General features: G+C 33.1%; 1 protein-coding gene across 5 annotated transcripts in view; it reads left to right on the forward strand.

The window, feature by feature from the left end:
- LOC148947515 (uncharacterized) overlaps positions 1–25088 on the forward strand; it is a 91796-nt gene extending 66708 nt beyond the window's left edge. For 3 of the 5 annotated variants that reach the window (XM_089096113.1, XM_089096112.1, XM_089096111.1), the window contains exon 2: positions 23075–25088. In XM_089096113.1, coding sequence (XP_088952239.1) covers positions 23089–24618 — 1530 coding nt within the window. In that variant the 5' untranslated portion in view covers positions 23075–23088 and the 3' untranslated portion in view covers positions 24619–25088. Of the gene's footprint in view, positions 1–13860; positions 13973–14274; positions 14325–23074 lie in introns of those variants that run through there. The other 2 variants (XM_089096114.1, XR_016142376.1) reach the window with 2 other exon arrangements.
- The last annotated feature ends 303 nt before the right edge of the window (positions 25089–25391 follow it).

Below are 25391 nucleotides of genomic sequence, written 5' to 3' on the forward strand. Positions count from 1 at the left end.
ACTAACACCACTTCAACGCCCACCATTTCCCCAAACACATCCAATCAAAAATTTGAGATAGCCATTTTGTTCAGCATAGTTGAGTTCCAGATAGAAATTATGTTTTTGAGGAGGACACTCCCCTATAACCCTCAGGGAAGGGTTGTAAGTTATGGCCTGGGGGTATATAAGGTTTTTTATAGAACGCGTTGTCATAAAAAATTCAAAAAGGCTCATTCGATTGGAAATTCAAAGGGCTAGTGCCCTTTTTAATAGTCGAAAGTGATTTGAGGGCAACTAACCCCCCCTCTCACGCCCATCTTTTCCCCAAACACATCCAATCAAATTTTTTAGATAGCCATTTTATTCAACATAGTTGAAAGTTTTGGAAATTAGGTCTTTAAAGATGATAACCGCTCCCCCCTACAGCCCTCAGGGCAAGGGTTGTAAGTTATGCCCTGGGGGTATATAAGGTTTTTACGAAAGGTGATGTTGTAGAAACTTCAAAAAAGGGCTCATTCAATTGGAAATTAAAAGGGCTAGTGCCCTTTTTAATAGTTAAAACTGATTGAAGGGCAACTAACCCCCTCTCATGCCTACCATCTCCCCAAACACATCCAATCAAAATTTTGAGATACCCATTTTGTTCAATGTAGTTGAAAGTTCTGGAAATTAGGTCTTTCAGGATTATAACCCCCTCAGAGCCCTTAGTACAAGGGTTGTAAGTTATGCCCTGGGGGCATAGCCTATAAGGTTTATATAGAAAGTTGTTGTAGAAATATCAAAAAGGGTTCATTTGATTGGAAATTGAAAGGGCTAGTGCCCTTTTTAATAGTCGAAAGTGAGTGGTGAAAAGTGAGTGGTAATTAACCCCCCTCTCACGCCCACCATTTCCTCAAACACATTCAATCAAAGTTTTGAGATAGCCATTTTGTTCAGCATAGTTGATTTCCAGATAGAAATTATGTTTTTGAGGAGGACACTCCCCCATAACCCTCAGGGAAGGGTTGTAAGTTATGGCCTGGGGGTATATAAGGTTTTTTATAGAAAGCGTTGTCATAAAAACTTCAAAAAGGCTCTTTTGATTGGAAATTCAAAGGGCTAGTGCCCTTTTTAATAGTCGAAAAGGATTTGAGGGCCACTAACCCCCCCCCCCCTCTCACGCCCATCTTTTCCCCAAACACATCCAATCAAAATTTTTAGATAGCCATTTTATTCAACTTAGTTGAAAGTTTTGGAAATTAGGTTTTTAAGGATGATAACCGCTCCCCCCTACAGTCCTCAGGGCAAGGGTTGTAAGTTCTGCCCTGGGGGCATATAAGGTTTTTATACAAAGTGATGTTGTAGAATCTTCAAAAAGGGCTCATTCAATTGGAAATTGAAAGGGCTAGTGCCCTTTTTAATAGTCGAAAGGGATTGAAGGGCAACTAACCCCCCTCTCACGCCCACCATCTCCCCAAACACATCCAATCAAAATTTTGCGATATCCATTTTGTTCAACGTAGTTGAAAGTTCTGGAAATTAGGTCTTTCAGGATTATAACCCCCCTCAGAGCCCTTAGTCCAAGGGTTGTAATTTATGCCCTGGGGACATATAAGGTTTATATAGAAAGTTGTTGTAGAAATTTCAAAAAGGGTTCATTTGATTGGAAATTGAAAAGGCTAGTGCCCTTTTTGATAGTCGAAAGTGAGTGGTGAAAAGTGAGTGGTAATTAACCCCCCTCTCATGCTTACAATTTCCCCACACACATTCATTCAAAATTTGAAGATAAACTTTTATTCAACGTAGCTTAAAAGTTCTGGAAAATATGAAGATGACCAGCTCCCCAGAGTACCAAGGGTAAAGTTTGTAAGTTATGTCCTGGGGGCATGTCAGGTTTTGACTGACGGCGTTGTCATAGAAACTTCAAAAGGGGCTTATTCAATTGGAAATTGAGAGGGCTAATGCCCTTTTTAATAGTCGAAAGTGATTGGAGGGTAACTAACCCCCCTCTCATCCCCACCATTCCCCAAAACACATCCAATCAAAATTTTCAGATTGCCATTTAATTCAACTTAGTAGATGTTCTGGAAATTAGGTCTTTGAGGATGAAAAACCCCCCAGCCCTCAGGGCAAGGGTTGTAAGTTATGCCCTGGGGGCATATAAGGTTTATATTGAAAGAATTGTTGTAAAAACTACAAAAGGGCACTTTTTATTTGAAATAGAAATGGCTAGTGCCTTTTCTAATAATTGAAAAGGATGGGAGAGCAACTAACGCACCTCTTACGCCCACCACTTCCCTAATCACATCCGATCAAAATTTTGAGATAACCATTTTGTTTAACATAGTTGAAGTTCTGGAAATTAGGTTTGAGGATGACAACCCCCCTCACAGCCCTTAGGGTAAGGGTTGTAATTTATGCCCTGGGGGAATATAAGGTGTTTATAGAAAGTGTTGTCGCAGAAACTCAAAATGGGTTCATTCGATTGGAAATCGAAAGGCCTAGTACCCTTTTTAATAGTCGAAAGTGATTGGAAGGCTTGACATTTTTATAGTAAAGATCAATGTGGGTACAATATATTGTTTTTTTTTTTTATTTTAGACCAGGGCACTTCGTATCAAAGGAGTTGTCGTAGGAACTTCGAAAAGGGCTTATTCGATTGAAAATAGAAAGGGCTGATGCCCTTTTTGATAGTCAAAAGTGATTGGAGGGCAATTAATCCCCCTCCCACTCCACCACCCCATTTGCCCATTATGTTTAAAAGCTAAATGTTGTCTTAAGATTAAATCAAAATGCACTGTGTTAATGCTAATTCCCAATAAGGCATCTCAGCAGTATCCCAAGAACGACCAATGGAAATCTATCAAAGAATATAAACAGATTTTTTTGCAAATGGTATCAAGTTTTCCATTTCAGGTCAACTAGAGGAGGTATGAAACTAAACTAAACACTACTATTTGTGTCCAGATTTTTAAAAGGGTGTATTTTGTAAAAATTGCTGAAAACTTTTCTCCAGCATACAAATAGCAGACCAAACAATAAAGTCTTTAAAAAACGAAAAGATTTAAAGTATTATTTTCTTTTTCCCTGAAAAGAATGTATCAATATAAAACGAACAGAAATTATTAAAAAAACTTTCTCCACAAAATAAGTTTTTCAAAGAAAAGTAAAGAACTCCATTAAACCAATAATGAGCAAAAATAAAATCAAATAATCTACCAAGCGTGAAACTACCTCAGATCAGCATTGATAAATAAATGAAACCCAAAAAGAACACAAATTACAATTAACAACCAAGTCAAACTCAAAACGATCAGAAATTAACATGAGTTGGCTCAAAACCCCTAAGCTTTCCCAAGGCCTGAAAATAATTTGCATTTACTGAAAAAATAGAAATGAATTTGCATTATCAGTTTAATATACATATATTGATATTTAGTAATCAAAATGTTAATATTATTTGATTTAGTAAACTTATAAAAGTAAAAACAGTTATATTTTTTTAGTAAAGTGCAAATTATGTTCTTGTCATAAATCATAGGCTTGTGCTCAAGTGGCATAGGCCTTAGTCTACCCTTGGTCTGATTTCATCATTGTATCAACCATTAGTGTCTATTATTCATCTTTGGAACATTTCAAAGATTCTAGAGTATTCTACATTTTCTAAACTAAGGGTTGGCTAGTGAACTCAGATAAAGCTAACTTTGGCCTTATAGCCTAATATTTGTCACATTAGTGAAAAGTTCAATATTTACACTGGGTTTGAAGTCCTTTATTTTAATTTTATTCTAGGCCTACTTTGATTTCTGCTTCTCTGAGATTCTCCTTTGGAGTGTGGTTGGAAGTTTCTTTATTCAACATTAAGTGTTAAGGAAAGACAGTATAAACATAAGACAGATCCTGACGCTATACTAAGTAGGCTACATGTAGGCCTATTGCCAGGTGAAAAAATGTTTTTTACTTGCATCCTTCTAGTCCTAAGCTTAGCCTAGAATTCTAGTTGTATAACATTGTTAAGTAGAGCAGCTGGGAATCTTGAAAATCCTCACACCTATAATAGGCCTATTGGATCTATGGAAGGAAAAATGTTAATTAAGAGAGTATTATAGATTTTTTATTTTATACTTTTTCCGAATATGATTATTCAATTTGGGAAAATCCATCCTGTCAACTGATTGCAGGGTTGCCAGACATCGTTTTTCCAGTGGATATGTGGGTGAAGTTTCAGTATAGTAGCTTCCCAGAAGGAGACATATTAGAACAAACAGAGGGATATTAATAGCTTACTAATTTTAAGCTCATTTTAATTGTTTTTCCTTATATATATATAGGGCGTATATATATATATATATATATATATATAAAAAGATATATATATATATAGATATATATATATATATATATATATATATATATATATATATATATATATATATATATATATATATATATATATATATATATATATATATATATATATATATATATATATATATATATATATATATATATATATATATATATATATATATATATATATATATATATATATATATATATATATATACACACACACACACACACACACACACACACACACACACACACACACATCATCATACATACATACATACATACATACATCATGCGTACGTACGTACGTACGTACGTACGTACGTACGTACGTGCATGCATGTGCATGCATGCATGCATGCATGCATGCATGCATGCATGCATGCATGCATATGTGTGTGTGTGTATATATATATATATATATATATATATATATATATATATATATATATATATATATATATATATATATATATATATATATATATATATATATATATATATATATATATATATATATATATATATATATATATATATACACATATATATAATAGCCCTGACAATTTTTAACTATGAATTCTCTTTAATTGCATAGCTGGTATTACCTTAATTCGCAGCTTGGAGAGAAATTGAGGATTTTCATCCTTGAAATGCTCTGTTATGACTTCTATGGGTTGTTTGCTAAATTTGGGTTGAGGACTCAGCAGCCTCCCAGTTGTACAGGAACTCTTGCTGTAGCCATTCTTCGTCTAGATTTTTCTCGAATGAACCTGTTGAATCAGCAGCCACTGCATCTTGAGAGAGTAGATTCCACATGTTCTTTACTCGTTGGCTGAAAAAATGGCTTCTTTCTCGGACTAAGGAGCGTTTCTTGAAGATATTTTGGGAATAACCTCTAGTCACAGAACGTTCTAGGGGGGAGGGGGGTAAGGAGACGGGGGAGAACATTTTTGGAAATATTTTTGTGGGTCATTATCATGTCACCACATTTCTTCCGGTATGCAAGAGTAGGAAGCTTCAAATGACTTAAACGCTCTTTGAGGCCTTCAACCATTTTGGTTGCTCTTTGTTGAATCTTTCCAGAATTGGTTTGTGCTTCTTGAAATAGGGTGACGCCAGGGACATTCCAACCTCTAGGCGCGGGCGAACTAGTGCCTTTTAGAGCTTCATAAACATGTGGTGAAGCCTTCTAATTACGTCAGTTTGGAATTTAGTAAAAATATTAAGACGCAAATACAAAAGTTTTAGAAATACTACTTTTTATTAAGATAAGGAATATATCCTGGCAAATTTCTGCTTAACAGGAAATTGAGAAATTACCAATTCGTAGCTAATTAAGTCGGTTGGGTCCAGGAAGGCGTGGTTGATAATAATGTATAAAAGATACATTATATGAGAAGGGGTAGACTGATATTAACTTTATGCCGGACTGACCTCTGGTCCGTTGATTGAGAAATACCTTGAAATATTGTCGGACAATTGTAAGTGTCTAAGAATCTTATTATATATTATTGTAGATTTATGATACTTGTGGTCTACTTGTGACAACCAGTCCCAGCAGAATATATATCTATTATCAATACCCGTACTAATGTATGTTAACTGAATAAAAGTATTGTATTATATCCATCCCCTCTACAATCTACATTTAGTCTCTCGAATATACCCAGCTGGTACGCCTCATTAATCAGGTCATAGCCTAAGGCACGCTACCAAAGTTTAATTACCTTAGGGCCATAGTTTATCTCCCCTATAAAGGGAGAATAAAGTCATCTACTACAACATCACCTAAATACCATAAGAATCACCTTACCACAACTGGTGGCCGTTAGAAAAACTGGGCCGAGAGGACTAGAAAAAAATTGTAGATTGAAATAAAATGGCTTTACCAGAGGAAAAAATGGCATCCTTATCAACGGTACTCGAAATTGCCAAAATTATACCAGAATACGCGGGAATTTCAGATGTAGATGAATTTATCGAAAAATTAAAAATTTTCGACGAACTAACAGAATCGTTTGACGATAAGGTCAAAGAACAATGCGCTGCAGCCAGATTAAAGGGAAGCGCCCTTAAACATTTTGAGGCAATTAAGGAAAAACAGCCCAAGGACATCAGTACTCTAACTGAATCTTTTAAAACAAGGTTCATAGAGACAAGCATCTTCAAGAGGCTAAGAAGAGAGGTAGTGACATTCAATACCTCAACTAGTATCAAGGAATATGCAGACAAAATTTGTCGATCTGTATGCTTTCAGTTAGAGAAAGGCGGAAATGACGAGACAGTACAGAAAGTACAACTACATGCTCTTACGCAAGGTTCACCAAAAAAGCTATTAAGACCAATATTATCACGGAAACCTGGAAATCTTGAGCAGGCTATAATCCTAGTAGAAAAAGAGGTAAAAATTGACGAGGCTATGAAAAAGTTTGATCAGATGTCAATAAATAACACATGAGCCCAAGAAAGTATAAATTATGAAAGGGGATAGAAGCGGGTGAACTTTGAGGAGCCAAATCGAGAACCAAAAAGGCGTGACGGAGCCTGAGGGTTGCCGTCTTGGGAAATAGCTGACAGATTCCACGACCTTGAGAGATCAGCTGCTAATAATTATAGAAATTATGGGCACCCACCCCCACCGAAGACAGATAGTTGGGGTACCAACAATGAAAGATCAAGAATATTTAGAAGTAACCAGGAGACCAACAAACAATTTAAGAAAAATTTAATTGCTATTATTTTAGCAAACCAAACCACTATGCAGCAGATTGCTGGCATAGAATACGCAAAGAAGGCCAGACGTACAAGACAATACACCAGTTCAGAACGCAGGGAGGCAGGAATTTAGGAAGGTAGGGAACAAATAATACTTGGCAAACACCTAATAATATTCCTGAATTTAGGCCTAGAAGGCAAAGGATTAACAACACCCAGGGTGAAAATAGTAACACTGAAGAAAACTGGAATAACCCCAGAAACTTTTGGTCAAACAGTGGGCATTTAAACGGAGAAACCAGCCTTTAAGGGTCGACAGAGCTGAATCCTAACAAAGACCACTTTATAGTTTAGAGTGTTGTGATACAAATGCAAATAATAATAGTCTACCGATTTTGCGTTGTTTTAAAATTGAGTGTTTTCAAAATTTACCATGTTTACTACACACCGAGTGCATCTAAATCATTAATTCGAGAACAAGTTTTTTAAGAGGTTTCCTCCTAGTGTCAAAAATCGCATAAGCAGATGCCAGAATACCCTGACACCAGTAACAGGTGACACGCTGACAATTTTGGGGGAATGTTCATTAAAATTTAGCACAGGGGATAAGAAATAACAGTAACGATGATAATATGTAAGCAGCTACCATTTCCTTGTATTATAGGAGTAGATGCTATAAGGAAATAAGGGATCGTATGGGAATCCCTAACTGATACAATAGCCATAAGCCAGCCAAATGAAACTAATAGGCAAATTTGTGTAACAACAGACAAAGAGAGTCACGATTCGGATTATAACCTAAAAATAAACTGAAAAATCACAATAGAAGGGGGAACAAGAGCTCAAGTGCTAGCGACATTGAATACAAAAGAAGGAAAGGTTAAAACAATGAATGTCATAATAGGAGGATAGACCCTAAGAGAATACCCCACAATTTTCGTGGAAAATTAAGTTATTAAATTTGAAAATGGTGTCACATACTTAAAACTATCAAATCTAAGTAAAAAGCAAAGTAAAGCTGGGCCAAGAAGGGATTGGGTCAGTGGAAAAGATTTCAAATTCAGAAATCAAATCTCTAAGCATCCCAGAATTAAGCGTAAATTTCACTAGCCACGAACAGATGCCATCAAAACCGAAACCACAAGAAAAGTATGGAATGACAAAAACTGATTTTTGAAACAATTTGATTTAAAACATTTACCGGAAAACGTAAAAACCCGAGTGGAAAATATTCTTTGGGATTTTAGATGGACTTTTGCAAGACACAAAGCGGATTATGGATTAACTCACTTAATCACGCACAAAATATCAACACAGGTTCCTCCAATTAAAAACTTGTCAATATTATAAAGAAGAGAAAAAAAAAATTGGGATCCAAAATTCAGACCAGGAAACGGAGAAAGGGAGAACTAGCGTGGCTCCCAGCCGATTAGTATTTGAATAAAATAATGATAAACGGGGGAAAAGATAACGAGTAATGAGCCTCTAAAGAAATATCTATATTTTTTTCTTCCTTTAATCGGTATGTAAATAACGTCAAAGTTTCCTTCATAATATATCTTGCCAGTAAAAATTATTACTGTCACGTAGAAAATAAACTCAAAAAAAATTATAGCCTAGAGACTCGTTAGTTCCCAGAGAAAAAATAAGATCAGATCTAAAGTGCCATCATCGCTTCCTGCACAAATTTTGTCTCCGGGACGAAATACAACTTCGTGTATTGTGTTCTGACAAGACTCGTCAAAAAGAATTACGTTTCATAAAAGAAATTAAGTATTCCCTCGTAACTTTTAAATGGGTGTAGTGTAACTAATTAAATTATACATATTTATAATCAGTATTAAAAGGCAATTCTTTTGATATGTATATTTGGGGGGGGGGGGGTAATTAAAAAAAAGAAAAAAAGGAGGGTAGTCTGCTGAAATAGGGTCATTGGTAGCTAGCAAATTTGGAGTGAGCTCAATCACTACTGGTGTCTCGTTGTTAAGTAAATGCGAAGACTCTACTGACCTTTGACTCTCTCGGTGGCACCTCCAGTCTAATTAAAAAAAAAATTGTTCTGGAGAAATTTAAAAATAATTATAATGGAAAAGGCAGCAAGAGTTTACATGAATACGGACATGTATAAGCTAACTGTAATTTTATTGTAAATACTAGTAGATAATAAATGCACACTTACCAATAAGGACTTTATACTTAAATCAGATCCGTAGATAAAAATGGCCACAATTTAAAAAGTATAGCACAGTATAAAACAAAGTTTTCGTTTTTGGGTATATATAATTGCACATATAAAATAGATTCATAGCACATCACTAATAGAGATAAACAGGGTGAGGACATTGCGGGTAAAAGACACCAATGACGAAACAATTGACATTTAAAAATTAAAACTGCTAAACGTCTTGTCATTGGGGGGATCCACCAGGCTAACCAAATGTATATCAGAAATAAAAGTCAAACTTTGGAGGAGGTTTGGGCTGAATGTTCGGGTAAAGTTCGACATGCTAGGAAAAAAAATAAATAGCTTGTTGGAAATTTTACCCGGGTACTAACCCATAAACCTTTAGAACAGGGTAATAGTCAAAATTTCATGAAAGGACAAATTGCACTCAAATACTATATAAAACTAAGGCGAAAATTAAACTGAGGAGAAACGCCAGTCGCGAATAATATAAGAGATTATAGGGAAACCGCAATGGGCACTGATAACCCCTATCGCAAGACAAAATTTGGCACGAACTAGGCATCATTTTTTTGTGAAGTACCATAGACAAAGAATATGTGATTGCGATGAAAACCACACAATTTTGTGGAAATCACGATATCTTAAAAATTATATTTTTATGTAGAAATGAGAACTAGCAAATGTGGGTCAAAACTTAATTAAAAGTGTTCTGAAAATCAGCTGAAAAACCGTACTTTTACAGTACTTTTCTAACACAAACACTTTCAGACGAAGAAATTTAAATAATTTAAAAAAAATACAGGTTGCAACAATAGACACCCCCCCACCCCTTAAAAATAAGGAGATAATGAATTTGACTGCAGAATGGCAATCAGCATAAAAACTTGTAAAAGTTATTGAATAAAACATGAAACACATAAATATAGGCTTAAAAAAAATTAAAAAAAGACCCATTTTACTGAAAAAGCGGAAAAAGACTTGAAAAAAAACCTTACGCTTCATTGAAGTAAATAATAAAAAAAAGAGAAGGTTTCAAGTTGAAAATATAGCCAGACAAAATTAAAGGAGAAGAAATTGAGTGGAGTCAGTTAAACTCTGATATACGTGCATTTTGAACTGACCGAACGAGACTGGTGCGAAATAATTGCACTGAATAAAAACAAAATAAGTAGCATCAATACTGCGGAGGCACCATGACAGTGGTTAACTCGGGCCGAAATTAATACACAAATTGGAGAAATGCTCCAAGCGGACAGAAAAAATTATCCTCTTTTATATGGGAGTCATTTTCAGAAAGATTTCTGACATGGCATAAACAATTAAAAAAAGGCACAATAATAGCCTAAATGACCTAAGTTGAAGTTGAAATTTAAGACAAGACCACTAAAAGCTGGTAAGTTAAAGTGAAAATAGTCGTTATCATTTGTGTGTCAAAAAATAAATTACTTTGTGCCATGAAGGCAAGTTATTTTTTTTCAAAAGGGCCACTTTGTCTGAGAATAGAATAGCCCAAGAGGAAACTGTGACAAAAAAACAAAAAGTGTGGCTATACTATGAATAATTAATTATTGTTTATGCAGGTTCATAATAGTCCTTTTAGCTGTAGCTGATGATAAGAGAACTTAGAAACGTTGTAAGGAGCTACCAGAAGGCGGACCTGATAAGCAAATCATCAGAGTACAGGCACAAGTCAATTGATAATGGCATAACAGGTATAAGGTGAACAGCTAAATTTCTAGCTTATCAGATCTAAGCTGTAAATGGAGCCGTGTCCCAAAAGGACATTAAAGCTGAAAAAAGAGATTACAGAATAATATATTTTTTTTAACTGTCTAAATCACCTGAAAATTTGAAAAGAATTAAAAAGCTCAAAAATTTGAATAAACAAACAGGCATTTAATAAGCTAAAAATATTTAATGACACAAGTTGGTTCGAAATAGAACCAATGTTGTAAAACAAAGATAAGAAAAAGAAGCAAAAAATAAATGTATATAGTTGTCTATGGAAAATGAATATAGTGATAAAAAATGTTATTGAGAAAATATATACAGTTCTAAAGGTATTTTGAAAACCTTTAATAAATATGGAATTGTTATCGTAAAAAAAAATTGTAAATATAGAAATGTAAATTGCAAAGTCATATGTGTGAACTATGGCCAAGCTCTTATATAGAGGCTAATCAGAGTTCTCAATTACAGTGTATAAATTTATTTGTTAGGGTTGATTTTTTTTATATATTTTAATTGCAGTTAAGACTTATCAAATAAAAGTCTTGACGAACTTATTTAAAAGTTGTAAAAAGAACAAATATTGTATATTTGTAAATAAATTGTATTTTACAACACTAAATAAATTGTAAGGGTAGGCCCTACATAACTATTGTTTGTGTTTAAACAATTAAGATATGTAAAAACATAACTTAAGTCATTTTAAAGTATCAATGTAATTATAGTGAATTAATATGTTGAGTATTTTTGTGTTTTTGTTATGCGTTTTGTATCATTCAAGAATTATTCTACATTAATACTTTATAGGCAATTAACAAAACACTAATTGGAATTAATTCCAATGCTAGTGTATACCGTGTTTATTTTTTTAAACGCTTTAAGTTTTAACCAGTAGTAAATATCCTATTAGTTTTGCGACTGAAAAAATACTTGTGTAAGTTATTACACAATGCTTGTATACTATGTTTTTATTTACTTTAAGTTTTAACTAGTGATTTAATGTTATATGTACAATTTTGACTTCGAGTCAACGTATAAATATTTTTATTGTGAAACAATCTGTTAAGTGATTAATAATTCTGTATTAAGTTGAACAGGATAATGAAACAAGTCGCCAGCAAGAAACATCATGTTTCTATTTAAGCGGCATATTATGTTTAGAGTAAAAAGAGGAGAAAGTAATTAAAAGTAATTAACCTTCGTTTTCAAAAAAAAGAATGCAGTGATATATACAAAATTGAATGTTTCTTTTTACTATATATCTAACACTTAATGCTTTGAGTCAATTAATGTGAATATTTATTTTAGATAGTGCCTTAGTTTTTTTTGGAAATCAAGTTTTTCGTAACATCGGTTCGGATCCATTTTTTGGCGCATTTGTGGAAAGTAGCAAATTTCAAAGTCAGTTCAATTGTATCCTGATACCAACAGCTCATACCATCGGAAACAAAACCATAAATGGTCAACTGGTAATTTGGAAACTGTATGCAGTATTACAGACTTTACTACAAGTTCATCAGAAAGTGAGATAAAAACAGAACTTAACTTAGGCTTAGAGAATGTGCTACATAATCTAAATGGCTTATATTATTGAAAGAATGTCAAAGTGCTTTGTGCTGGAAAAATATGTGAAAATTTAAAAACCAAAAATTGTTATGTGTAATTTATCCAAGGCATTTCTAAACCCGAAAAATAAACGGTATATCAACCACATCACCCAGATAAATTTAATTTATTAATGGGAATTAAATTTAAACTCAAATAATTTATATACGTTTTGAATATAACTTTAAATCTAACTTAAGCAGAACCACTAATATAATGCTTAAGCCACTTTGAGTCAAGCTAAAACAGAAGATGCATATGAAAAGGGTAAAAAGAGTATTTTCCAGTCCTAGAGACAGAGAAAAAGAGAAACAAGGATAAATTTCAAAATTGAAATTCTTGGACAAAAAAGGACATGGCCTATATTTGACCAGAAACATGACCCCAGGGAAACCCATTGAGGGTATGTGCACATAATGACCCAAAGATGGCAGCATAATAGCTGTAAACAAAATTAAGTTGTTTTTAAAATTAAAATATTGAGAGTTTCAGGCAACTTCTTTAAATGGGGAGTATTGTGGTGAAGATTTCTAATTAAGTCAATCTGGAATTTAGTAAAAATATTAAGACGCAAATACAAAAGTTTAGAAATACCACTTTTTATTAAGAATATATCCTGGCAAGTTTCTGCTTAACAGGAAATTGAGAAATTGCCACTTCCTAGCTAATTGCGTCGGTTGGGTCCAGGAAGGCGTGGTTGATAAAAATGTATAAAAGATACATTTTATGGGAAGGGCTAGACTGATATTAACTTTATGCCGGACTGACCTCTGGTCCGTTGATATAGAAATACCTCGGTATATTGTCGGATTATTGTAAGCGTCTAAGTATCTTATTATGTATTATTGCAGATTTCTGATGCTTGTGATCTACCTGGGAAAACCAGTCCCAGCAGAATATATGTACTATCAATCCCTGTACTAGTGTATGTTAACTGAATAAAAGTACTGTCATATAGCCATCCTGTCTACAATCTACATTTAGTATCTCGAATATACCCAGCTGGTACGCCTCATTAGTCAGGTCTTAGTCTAAGGCACGCTACCAAAGTTTAATTACCTTAGAGCCAAAGTTTCTTTTCTCGATAAAGGGAGAATAAAGGTAACAACCACAATATCCCATAAATATCATTAGAACCACCTTACCACAACTTTACCACAACCTTACCACAAACACACTTGGGGGTCTGCTAGAGATATTTCTTTTGATCATTCCGAGAGACTGGAGGGCACACGACGCTACAGATTTGGCATGGGTGCTGAACTTTAGTTGACGATCAACAATGATTCCAAAATCTCTTTTTTCAGAGACTGCAAAAAGAGAGTTACCTTGGAGATGGTATTGCTGATGTGTGTTATGATTGCCAAAGTGGATTACATGGCATTTGCCAGCATTGAACGAGAGAAGCCATCTAACAGCCCAAGTCCCAAGAATATCAAGGTCCTCTTTAATAGATCCCTGGTCAGAGGTTGTGGCTGCTTTACCAACAAGTTTTGAATCATCAGCATTAAGAGTGAGGGGGTTTGAGAGAAGATTGGGTGCATCATTTATATATAAGTTGAAGAGACTTGGCCCAAGAATGGTCCCCTGGGGAATTCCGCTTAAAATAGTGGTAGACAAGGAGAACCGAAGGACACCTTGAGAGTCGTGAACTCTTACAACTTACGATCTTTCTGAAAGGAAACTCTGTATCCACTGGAAAATAACATCGTCAACAGCTGCTGCTTGAATAGTGTAACTAGGAAAAAGTTAGAACTTCGGACAGAAAATGGTAGACTGTATTTAAGAAAGCAAATCTAGTAAAAAATAAAAACAAGTATTCCTGTTGGGCTTCTATCTTTTTGGCTTATAATGGAATTTTTTATTTAGTGAAAATGAATAAATATATATATATATATATATATATATATATATATATATATATAATATATATAGAGAGAGAGAGAGAGAGAGAGAGAGAGAGAGAGAGAGAGAGAGAGAGAGAGAGAGAGAGAGAGAGAGCGAGAGCGAGCGCGAGCGAGTGAGAGAGAGAGAGCGAGAGAGAGAGAGAGAGGGAGGGAGAGAGAGAGAGAGAGAGAGAGAGAGAGAGAGAGAGAGAGAGGTATATATATATATATATATATATATATATATATATATATATATATATATGATATATATATATGTATAGGATATGATATATATATATATATATATATATATATATATATATATATATATATATATATATATATATATATATATATATATATATATATATATATATATATATATATATATATATATATATATATATATATATATATATATATATATATATATATATATATATCTATATATATATATATATATATATATATATATATATATATATATATATATATATATATATATATATATATATATATATATATCCAACCGTTCGTGCATAACGAACCGTAAGTAAGGAGCGACCCGGCTCAATGGTAACCGAAACTCTAGAAAACGGTATTTTGATACAAATAGATACATTAAAAGAATTAGATTTTAATGCTGATTTTAAATACATACGTTTCTTCAAGTTTAGTCCTACCCATCAAAAGTTACGCTCCTCAGAAAATGTGGCTGATTTTCGAAAAAAGGAGGAAAGACCCCCTAGGAGTTATAGAAACTTGATGAAAAGCTCACCATCATATTCAGCGTATCAGAGAACCCTACTGTAGAGGTTTCAAGTTCCTAACTACAAAAATGTGAAATTTTGCATTTTTTTGCCAGAAGAAAGATCACGGGTGCGTTTTTATTTTTTTTTTTCCAGGGGTGATCTTATCAACCCAGTGGTCCTGGAATATCGTGGGAGGGCTCATTGGAATGGAAATTAAAAGTTCTAGTGCCCTTTTTAAGTGACCAAGAAATAGAGGGCAACTAGGACCCTTCCCACGCTCATTTTTTCTCCAAAGTCTGCCGATCAAAATTTTTAGATAGCCATTTTGTTCAGCATGCTCGAAAATATTATTAGGATGACTTAATACCCCGAAGTTCCCGGGGGGTGGGCTGAAAGTTATGAGCTTTACACAATGTTAACATATTGTTATGTTGGTTATTGGGATGTTAACGTATTGGTTATTGGAAAGGGACGTTGCCATGAAAGGGACGCCGGACTTCCCAGCATTATTTTAAAAAAGATCAGAAATTAAATATAAAAAACAAGTTATTCAGCTGCAACAGCAGCAACATCAAAACTTTAAACGGACAGAAAATATTACATACATGATTTGGTTCACCCCCTAGTCAATACCTCGCTCTTTAAGCCAAAGATTTTTTAGTACTTTCATAAGAGATATTTATTCTAATTAACGGCCTTTGTGATTAAGGGTCATTTTTAAAGAATTGGAACAAAATTCGAACTTTAGCTTAAAGAGCAAGGTACTTACTAGGGGCGAACCCCCTAATATACGTATTAAATATCTATGAATATAGAAGTTCGTTACATAAGTTAATTCGTAAGTTACGTATATTTATTACTAATAAAAACGTTCGTAAATAAAATTAAACAAGTTTCGAGAAAGCCATTCAACCAAATACAAGTAAATTAATATACAAATTTTGTTTTAATTATTCTTGTACGGCGAGCCAATATCAAAACCTGCATTTATTTAAAAACCTTCAAAAATTAAATAAAAAAAACAAGTTTTTTTTAACTGAAAGTAAGGAACGACGTTAAAACTTAAAACGAACAGAAATTATTCCTTATGTAAAAGGGGATGTCCCCTCCTTAACGCCTCGCTCTTTACGCTAAAGTTTGACTTTTTCACAACTCTATTTCTTTAAACAATAAAAAACTTTAGCGTAAAGAGCGAGGCGTTAAGGAGGGGACAGCCCCTTTCATATAAGGAATAATTTCTGTTCGTTTTAAGTTTTAACGTCGTTCCTTACTTTCAGTTAAAAAAAGCTTGTTTTTTTATTTATATATATATATATATATATATATATATATATATATATATATATATATATATATATATATATATATATATATATATATATATATATATGTATATATATATATATATATATATATATATATATATATATATATATATATATATATATATATATATATATATATATATATATATATATATATATATATATATATATATATATATTATTAATATTATTATGGTATATATTATTATTATTATTATGCTATATATTATTATTATTATTATTATTATTGTATACAAGACCTTAAGGATTTGACTAATTTGTCTAGTTTACTGCTAAAGGAGTCCAAGTATGAGATTATAAATGAACTCTATCTCAAATAACTTTATTCTATGGTTATAACATAACCATATAGTTATATGGTTATAACTTATTTATAGTTATAACATTATAATTTTATATCAAATAACTTTATAATTTCTATGGCATAGTCCTTTGTCTTTGTCATATCATTAATATTTGTTCTGTCAAAGTTACTCCTATCTGCTTGTATAGAAATACTAATGTATTTAAGCTTGAAATAGGCACTTTCACAATTAGGACATTAAAAAACATGATAATATCCATTTTATTTTGTTCATTACTATAAAGTATCTATTTAAACTATACCATAATTTAAAACTAATTGATTTTGCATTTTATGCTATAGCTGAAATCAAATCTGAAAGCTGATTGCTAAAATAAAATCTATTTGACCCACATGTTTTCAATGTATAATTACAAATGTTACAGAAATATTGTTTTTCTTGGTTTGAGGAAACATTTGCAGGTTTATTATACTTTTAAAATATAGCAATTTTCTAAGTTAAATAGCATTATTGTTTTTTAATCTGATAGCCTAGCTGTGTATCTGATAAAATCAAATTATAATATACTATGTAAAAATGACTTAAAAACTTGGATGAAAATTGAAAAAATAAGAAGGAAATATCATTAAATGTTACTTGCTGCAAATTATAAAGTAATTTTTTGGCATTTTTTACCTAGCATAGGGATCTATGTATATAAGACCATAAAAGGGGGAGCACTAGGTATGAATGATAGGATATGTGAAAATGAGTATCAAATTTGCAATCTGATCATGCCTTTCTTTTGTTCTAGAATGTTTTCTTCTAGTAGCCACTATTCTGTAATTTTACCCACATGTGCTCTTTTTAACTTCTTGGCCTCTCTTGTTTTAGAAGAAAGTCAGGTTTTTTGTTCTTTCCGTCTTTACCCAGTAAAGTAAAGAAAAGCTGTCAAAACACAATTTGTGTTTTGACAGCTTTTTTTGAGCAAAAATGTTTTTATTTGTAAAAATGGTATTTCAAGACGAATTCAGCCAACAAATTTGAAAACCACTAAGTAGCATTGCTTCTTTTCTGCCCCGCTTTTTGCAGGGCAGCCCAGCATAAATCACTAACACAACCATGATTCCCTATCAGAGTATTAAATAGTAGTAAAAATGTACATTTTGAATAAGATGTATAGCATCTTTCTCATTAGAATAGTAAACAGTGTTTTTCTGTTTATTTAGGATGTTTTTGCATCAGTATGATCAGATGTACAAAAAAGCAAAGAGGCATGGGAATGGGGGAAGTTATTTCAAAAGACTTGGACAGGGAACACACTGGACTTAAAATCACACAAATGGGAGATAATAAAGAGCAACAATTAAAAGGAAATAAATTTTAAAGGGTTGGGGACAAATTTACCAAGTTATGAATAGAGTAATCAGATATTAAAAAAGGTATATCCAATTAGTTGGCTAGACAATACTTTTTTCAAATATGTTTATTCTGAGATAAACACTGAAATGAAGATCCTGTGTTGGATCATTTGTTGAAGATCCTGTGTTGGTGCAGTAGGTTTGATCTTAGCCTGGTAATATGAGACCCAAAGTTCGAACTGGGCTGTAGTAACAAACATTAGGGTTGACACACGGACCTTAGTAGTCAAGAAGCGTCGTCAATCTGATGTAATACAGTGCACTGAAGTAAAAAATTCTTACTAAGCAAACTTTTGAACATAGACTAGGACTACATAAAGGCATAAGGGACAGCGCTTCAATGCAATTACACAATTGAAACCCTGATAATCTAATCGAAATTTTCTGACTGTCATGAAGTAAGTATTTACTATCAAGCTCGACTGCACCTTTCCTTTTATTATAACTTTCAGAAACACAATAACAGAATTTAAGTAGGATTTCAAGCTATGACGAAAATATTTTATAATTAAAATACTTTCCAAAAGAACCTTAATAAATTATAAATCAAGATGTAATAAAGCTGTGGTACTTTCTTTGGCCCTTTTTTATGCCATTTTCTGAAAGTTCTGCTTCTGAAATTTGAAGTATCTATTTAGTTCATAAAAGGTTCATACCCCTTGGAATGGGTAAGGTTCAAACAAGTTATATCAAAATATTAATTTAAAAAAGTAAAGAACTATATTAAACTAAACCTGAGCAGAAATACCGTAATCGCTGTCACTGCACAAGAGGCCAAAAATTAATTACAATGTATATTCAAGTTAAACGTAAAACGAACAGCAATAGAGCTCCACGCCATTCTATGCCTTCTAAAGCTCAGAGTGTGATTTGCACTTTATATGAATTGATTTTTGCTTGTCTGCGGTTTAATATAACTCTTTACTTTTTTTGAAAAAACTTCTTTTTTTTTTTTTTTTTTTAGTAAATTCTGTTTGTTTTTATTGTTTTATTAAACACAGTTTTTTGTTATTGATTCTGAAAGGAACATTTATAACTTTCTTTTTCAATTTTTCTAATTAATATTCAAGATTGTGGAATTGCTATTATTTTAAACAAAATCTATATCTCAAAACATTTATCGTGTGATTTTAGGGTCGGGGGCATGCATAGGAAAAAAGAAGGGAGGGAGGTTGCCCTCCAAGTATTATCTACTCTTAAAAAGGACATTCAGGTTTTTGATTACCCATTTCCAATCTGGAAGTTTTGTAGGTATCTGTATAGTGTCTTTAACACAGACACTAAACTTTCAACTTAATACCTTCAGCTGCTGAAATATTAAAGATATGCTATTTTGACAACTTTGATGCGCCTGGGGTCTTTTGACTTAGTTCAATTTCCCTCTCAACATTCCTTGAAAGTTTCAACTTAATATCCTTGGCCTTTACGGGGAAATGGCAGACACTTCTATTGACAACCAAAGACTTTGGATTTCCTTATTCAGTTATAGGGTAAAGGCACCGATGATTCGACAGTTTTTGTAAAAAAAAAAAACAGTTTTTCTGGTCTGGAAGGCTTAATTTAAAGACTTTTGGTTTGAAATGGTTTCAGTATGTAGCGAAAATATCTAGAAATCTAAATGTTTGATTGGAAGTCTGAAGTTTTATCAGAAAAGGGCACAAAACTCTGATTTTCTAAAATTAGAGCGTTTTCACCCACAAATTCGACAGAACAAAAAATTTACCTGTTTTTGACGTAAGCTGGAACCCAATTTGACACGTATCAAAATACTTGGGGAATACTTGTGGGTGAATCCTGGCGCATTCGATATGCCTATTCTTTTTGCTTTATTTCTTCGTTTATCTTCAACTTTGTTTAATGTATAAACATATTAAACACTATTCAGATAGTAGAAGCAAAAAACTGAAAAAAATGTCTCAAGTATAGGATCGAAGTTGAATAATCATATGGAGTGTAATCGTGTGACCTAGGTCATATGACATTTTCCTTTTTGTTGCATATATTTCACAAGAATAGCATATCTAAACGCCATCTGAAATGACCCACTTCTTATAAGCTTTAACAGTCCAATAAAGATTTCTTTGTTGTTCACAGTGAAAATGTTGTCAACATATTGCCATTTCAAAGTTAATCTGTCATTTTAATCCAATTTAAAAATTTTAGTTTTTACTATCTTTTGTCTGGAAAGTCCAGTGTCATTATATTTGACTTAGTGGAATTTACTTTCATATGTAAATTCTTAGCTTCATTCAAAACATGGGTAGACTTTTGAGGGGGTCACTTGTTGTTTTTAGGACATAGTTCAAGCATCAGCAGGTAATCTACACATTAACACCTTTGAGGGAATCTCTTACTAATTTCATTAATCAATACTAGATATAAGAGTGGGCCTTACAAGATTCCTTGAGGAATTCCACGCTAAGTAGGGTGGGCTTCAGAGAGAAGATTTTTGTATTTTACAACTTGGGATCTATTTGAAAGAAAACATATAGAAAATTTATTAAGACAGGTTCTACTTCAAAGTTATTCAGTGATAAATGAAATAGGGTGTTGTAATCAACCAAGACAAGTACTTAAAAATATGCACATGGTATGAGGCCAAGTGGCAGTTCCGCAGATGATGGAAAGATCTAGCATCAAATTAGTAAATCTACGATTAAAAAAAACTTTTTTTTAATGCTTTTTCATGTGAAATACTATTAGAATTAATAATCATCAAAATCTCTCGTTGTTGAGAAAGTAATTGTAATTCAACAACTATGTTTTCGTCAGAGGACCCTTAAATTTCGACACTAATTGTTTCTCATTTGTTTTATATTTTCAATGAAGTTTCAACAGAGTCACCTATTTTTTCACAGGGCCTGTTGCTATCTGTCAAAAATGTTGACAAGGTTACTACAAGATATTCTCAAAAGAAATGAATCTCAAGATAGAAGCCAATATATGCGTTTGAATACGGCTGAAGGAACATTTTTAGTTGGCTTGGTATTCCACTACATCAACCAAGAATTTTCGATACTTAGAACATAGTTTCGTCAATATAATAAATACCATCATTTTAATTTAATTCTATCAAGAAAAGGCCATAGCGAAAAAATTCTCGGGAGCTCATTTTGTGTTGAAAACAGGAAACTGGTTGAATTGAATATTCTTTTCTTATATAGGTGTATGGGATATAGTGTCCACCTTTTGCATTGTCACAATATAATAACAGCTTCAAGAGATGGTGTTCTAAGTCACAACTAAGCAGTTATCTTGTTTTGAAGGAAAATTTCAGCAGTGGCTCCAAAATTGCACTGTTGAATCATCGGTGCCACTTCGTCAAAATCTCTCGTCGTTGAAAAAGTAATCGTAATTCTACAACTATGTTTTTGTAAGAGGACCCTTAAATTTCTGCACTAATTGTTTCTCATTTGTTTTATATGTTCAATGAAGTTTCAACAGAGTCACCTATTTTTTCACAGGGCCTGTTGCTATCTGTCAAAAATGTTGACAAGGTTACTACAAGATATTCTCAAAAGAAATGAATCTCAAGATAGAAGCTAATATATGCGTTTGAATTCGGCTGAAGGAACATTTTTATTTGGCTTGGTATTCCACTACATCAACCAAGAATTTTCAATACTTAGAACATAGTTTCGTCAATATAATAAATACCATCATTTTAATTTAATTCTATCAAGAAAAGGCCATAGCGAAAAAATTCTCGGGAGCTCATTTTGTGTTGAAAACAGGAAAGTGATTGAATTCAGTGTTCTTTTCTTATCTTGGTGTATGGGATATAGTGGCAACGTTTAGCATTGTCAAAATATAATAACAGCTTCAAGAGATGGTGTTCTAAGTCACAACTAAGCAGAGTTATCCTGTTTTGAAGAAAAATTTCAACAGTGGTTCCCAAATTGCACTGTTGAATCATCGGTGCCACTTCGTCAAAATCTCTCGTCGTTGAAAAAGTAATCGTAATTCTACAACTATGTTTTCGTCAGAGGACCCTTAAATTTCGACACTAATTGTTTCTCATTTGTTTTATATGTTCAATGAAGTTTCGACTGTCACCTATATTTTGACAGGGCCTGTTGCTGTCTGTCGAAAATTTTGACAAGGGTACTACAAGATATTCTCAAAAGAAATGAATTTCAAGATAGAAGCCAATATCTGCGTTTGAATTTGGCGGAAGGAACATTTTTAGTCGGCCTGGTATTCCACTACATTAACCAAAAATTTTCGACATTTAGAACGTAGTTTCGTCAATGTATTATTTACTACCATTTTAATTTAATTCTATCAAGAAAAGGCCAATGTGGCTACATTTAAAAGAAGATCAGATGTATCTTGACGCATTGGTGCTGATCCCAACTTTTTTTTTTTTGCAAAAAAAAAGTAATTACAGTTCGAACATTACATAGCTAAAAAATTGTTGGGAGCTCATTTTGTATTGAAAACAGGAAACTGGTTGAATTGAATATTATTTTCTTATCTGGGTGTATGGGATATAGTGTCCACGTTTTGTGCTGTCACAATATAACAACGGCTTCAAGAGATGGTGCTCCAAGGAAAATTTTAACAGGGGTTCCAAAATTGCACTGTCGAATCATCGGTGCCACTTTGTCTTTGAAGTCTGCACTTGAAACTCAAATTGTTATGTGAAAAGGGAGCTTGCATACGTAATTTGCTTAATATTTTCAATATCTAATACTGTGACCAAATCTAATACTGTGACATCCCCCACCCAACCTCTCTTGTTTTCCCTAATGCCTTATTACTTTTTCTTAGGTTTGTAATTTGATCTATATTTAAAATTGAAGTTTAAAAGCATTTTTCCTTTCTAGATATCTAGTAGAGGATGGACGAAGAAGGATTGTATGCTACGTCAAGGGTTTTTCGGTGTCAACAAAGCTTTCAAATTCAAGATCGAAGGCTCAAAACCAATCTGCTTGAAAATAGACAGTCAATTGGAGGATGGTGTATCATGTTTCATGAGCTTGGAAGTTTTCATATACCGTTTCTCTGCCAGGAAGTTCCTCTGTGTTCCTCTCTTAAATGTCCTTCCTGTAAATCCTCTTCTGAGAATAGAGTACCTTGCCTCAAAACCCTGTCGTTAAATTTCTTAGGCAACTACGGAAATTTTGATCATGTGAGACTACCATTATCTTTGTACAATCCTTTAATGCATGTGGCTCTGGCAAAAGACTCTTTAACTGTTAAGAACCTCTTGAAAAACTGGCCTTCAGAATCTTTTTCGCTGGTGAATACCCTATCGGATCATCACTATCAGTGCTTTTCACATATAGATAGATACACGTATGCCTTAAAATTATTTACTTTTTTTATAGAGCTTATTCTAGAAGGGGACCAATTTACTCTCAAGATATTAGATATAAGAGGCGTAGTTATCCAAATGAAAGATATTGATAGAGAAAACAAATTAAAATACTCCCGAATACCAAGATTTTTTGACCTTTTGAATGAAGCTCAGGAAGTGAACTGTAATCCTTTGCGAAAATTTTTTTTAGATATACAAATTGGTGAAGATATGCTTGATCAGCTCACTAGTGTACTGAAGGACAACCCAGAGATCAATCCTGAAAGTACAAGTACATTTCTAGTACATTTGGGTCACTTAGAAATATTTGGAATTGGAAACTCATGTGACAAAGTAAGAGAGATGATTAGTTTTACTTCAAGTGAATTGAAAAGCTTGGAATTTATCATTGCTTTTTCGAAACATGCTGACTTGAGGAATCTATTGATGGAGCTCAGAAATCCCAAATACCAAAATCTGGCTGCTCTTAGTTTTTGTGATTTTCAATTTCAAAACGATTTAGATTTTCAAAGCAGCCGGGTGACCGTTGACTTGTTTGCTCCGTGTATGTCTGACCTACCGAATCTAAGATATCTTGATCTTTCCCATATTCTGATTGCAGGAGGCTTGGAGTCTTTGCTTTGCAATTTAAAGTGTGGATTGTTATATCTAAATTTAGGAGAGTGCAAACTCACCCAAACTGATTTGGTTTATCTTACGGCATCAATACATGCCCAGTCTTTGATATACCTTGCCGTTCATGATAATCAGTGTCTATCTTCTCTGCACGGCCGCCGTTTCCGATCCTGCGAAATGTCTATGACAGATATACAATGTCAGTGCACATTGTCTGAATTGCGACGTCCCCGTGTGTGTCTGTTGTCTTTTGTCCGTGAACTTTGTTTAATGCGATCGTTAAAGGTTGTTGCAATATCACTTCCGTTTATTAGTATCTCTGTTCCTGAAGATGAAAAAAATCGTCTCATCAGTAACTTTGTGTCTCCAGTAGAACATATGATTGAACAGTTCAATGGCAGTTTTTCTATTAACTGGTGCAAACTTTTTATTTAACAACAACTGAAACATAGAACTGCTTCTTCCATTCCCTTGGCTCCCACATATTATTTTTTAATTGAACGGAATATCTCATTTAAAATTTGCATTGTAACACAATAATTAATATAGGTGGTCTCTAGGCAATCATTTTAATCTGACTGGAAGGATTTTGTGATTTTTTAAATTTGGTTTTATGCGTTTGCACTCATCTTTTTGAGCTGATCTGTTACCAATAATGTTATTGAGTACTAAACTAGAACCGTCCAACAATTCACAAACCCGTGTTTTACCCCAACTTGTATTAACCCCACGTATTGCACTTTCGATTATGGTAGCTGAATTTTCCCTAAAGGTTTCTTAATTCCCTTTATCAAAGAAAGTGAAAATAATTACCAGAATCTGGTTCAACATGTGGAAGCTCAGGGATAGAATCATATTCTTTGAATTAGATATGAGTGTTTGTGTGTTAATTTTTGGCTTCTATGTAAATAAATTAGTTTTTGTGCTATTTTTAATCTTCTTTATGTAGAGCTTAACAAAACATAAAACTTTAGACACCATTCTTAAAATAAAATTAAGTATGGTCTGTACGTTGTATTATTAGTACAGTCTATAATCAATAAGTAGAACAATATGGAAATTTTTTATATAAGACAGTGGAACGCAACTTTAAATGAATATTTCAACCCTATATCAAAAGGCCGTCCTCAGCAAAATAAATGAAGAAACAACCAATATAAAAGAAACTCACATTAAAATTCAATCGTTAAAACTAAACAAAAATTTTC

This window comes from Artemia sp. Qi Xiang Cuo, chromosome 10 (genome assembly GCF_049724085.1).
Source record: "Artemia sp. Qi Xiang Cuo chromosome 10, ASM4972408v1, whole genome shotgun sequence".
NCBI lineage: Eukaryota > Metazoa > Arthropoda > Branchiopoda > Anostraca > Artemiidae > Artemia > Artemia sp. Qi Xiang Cuo.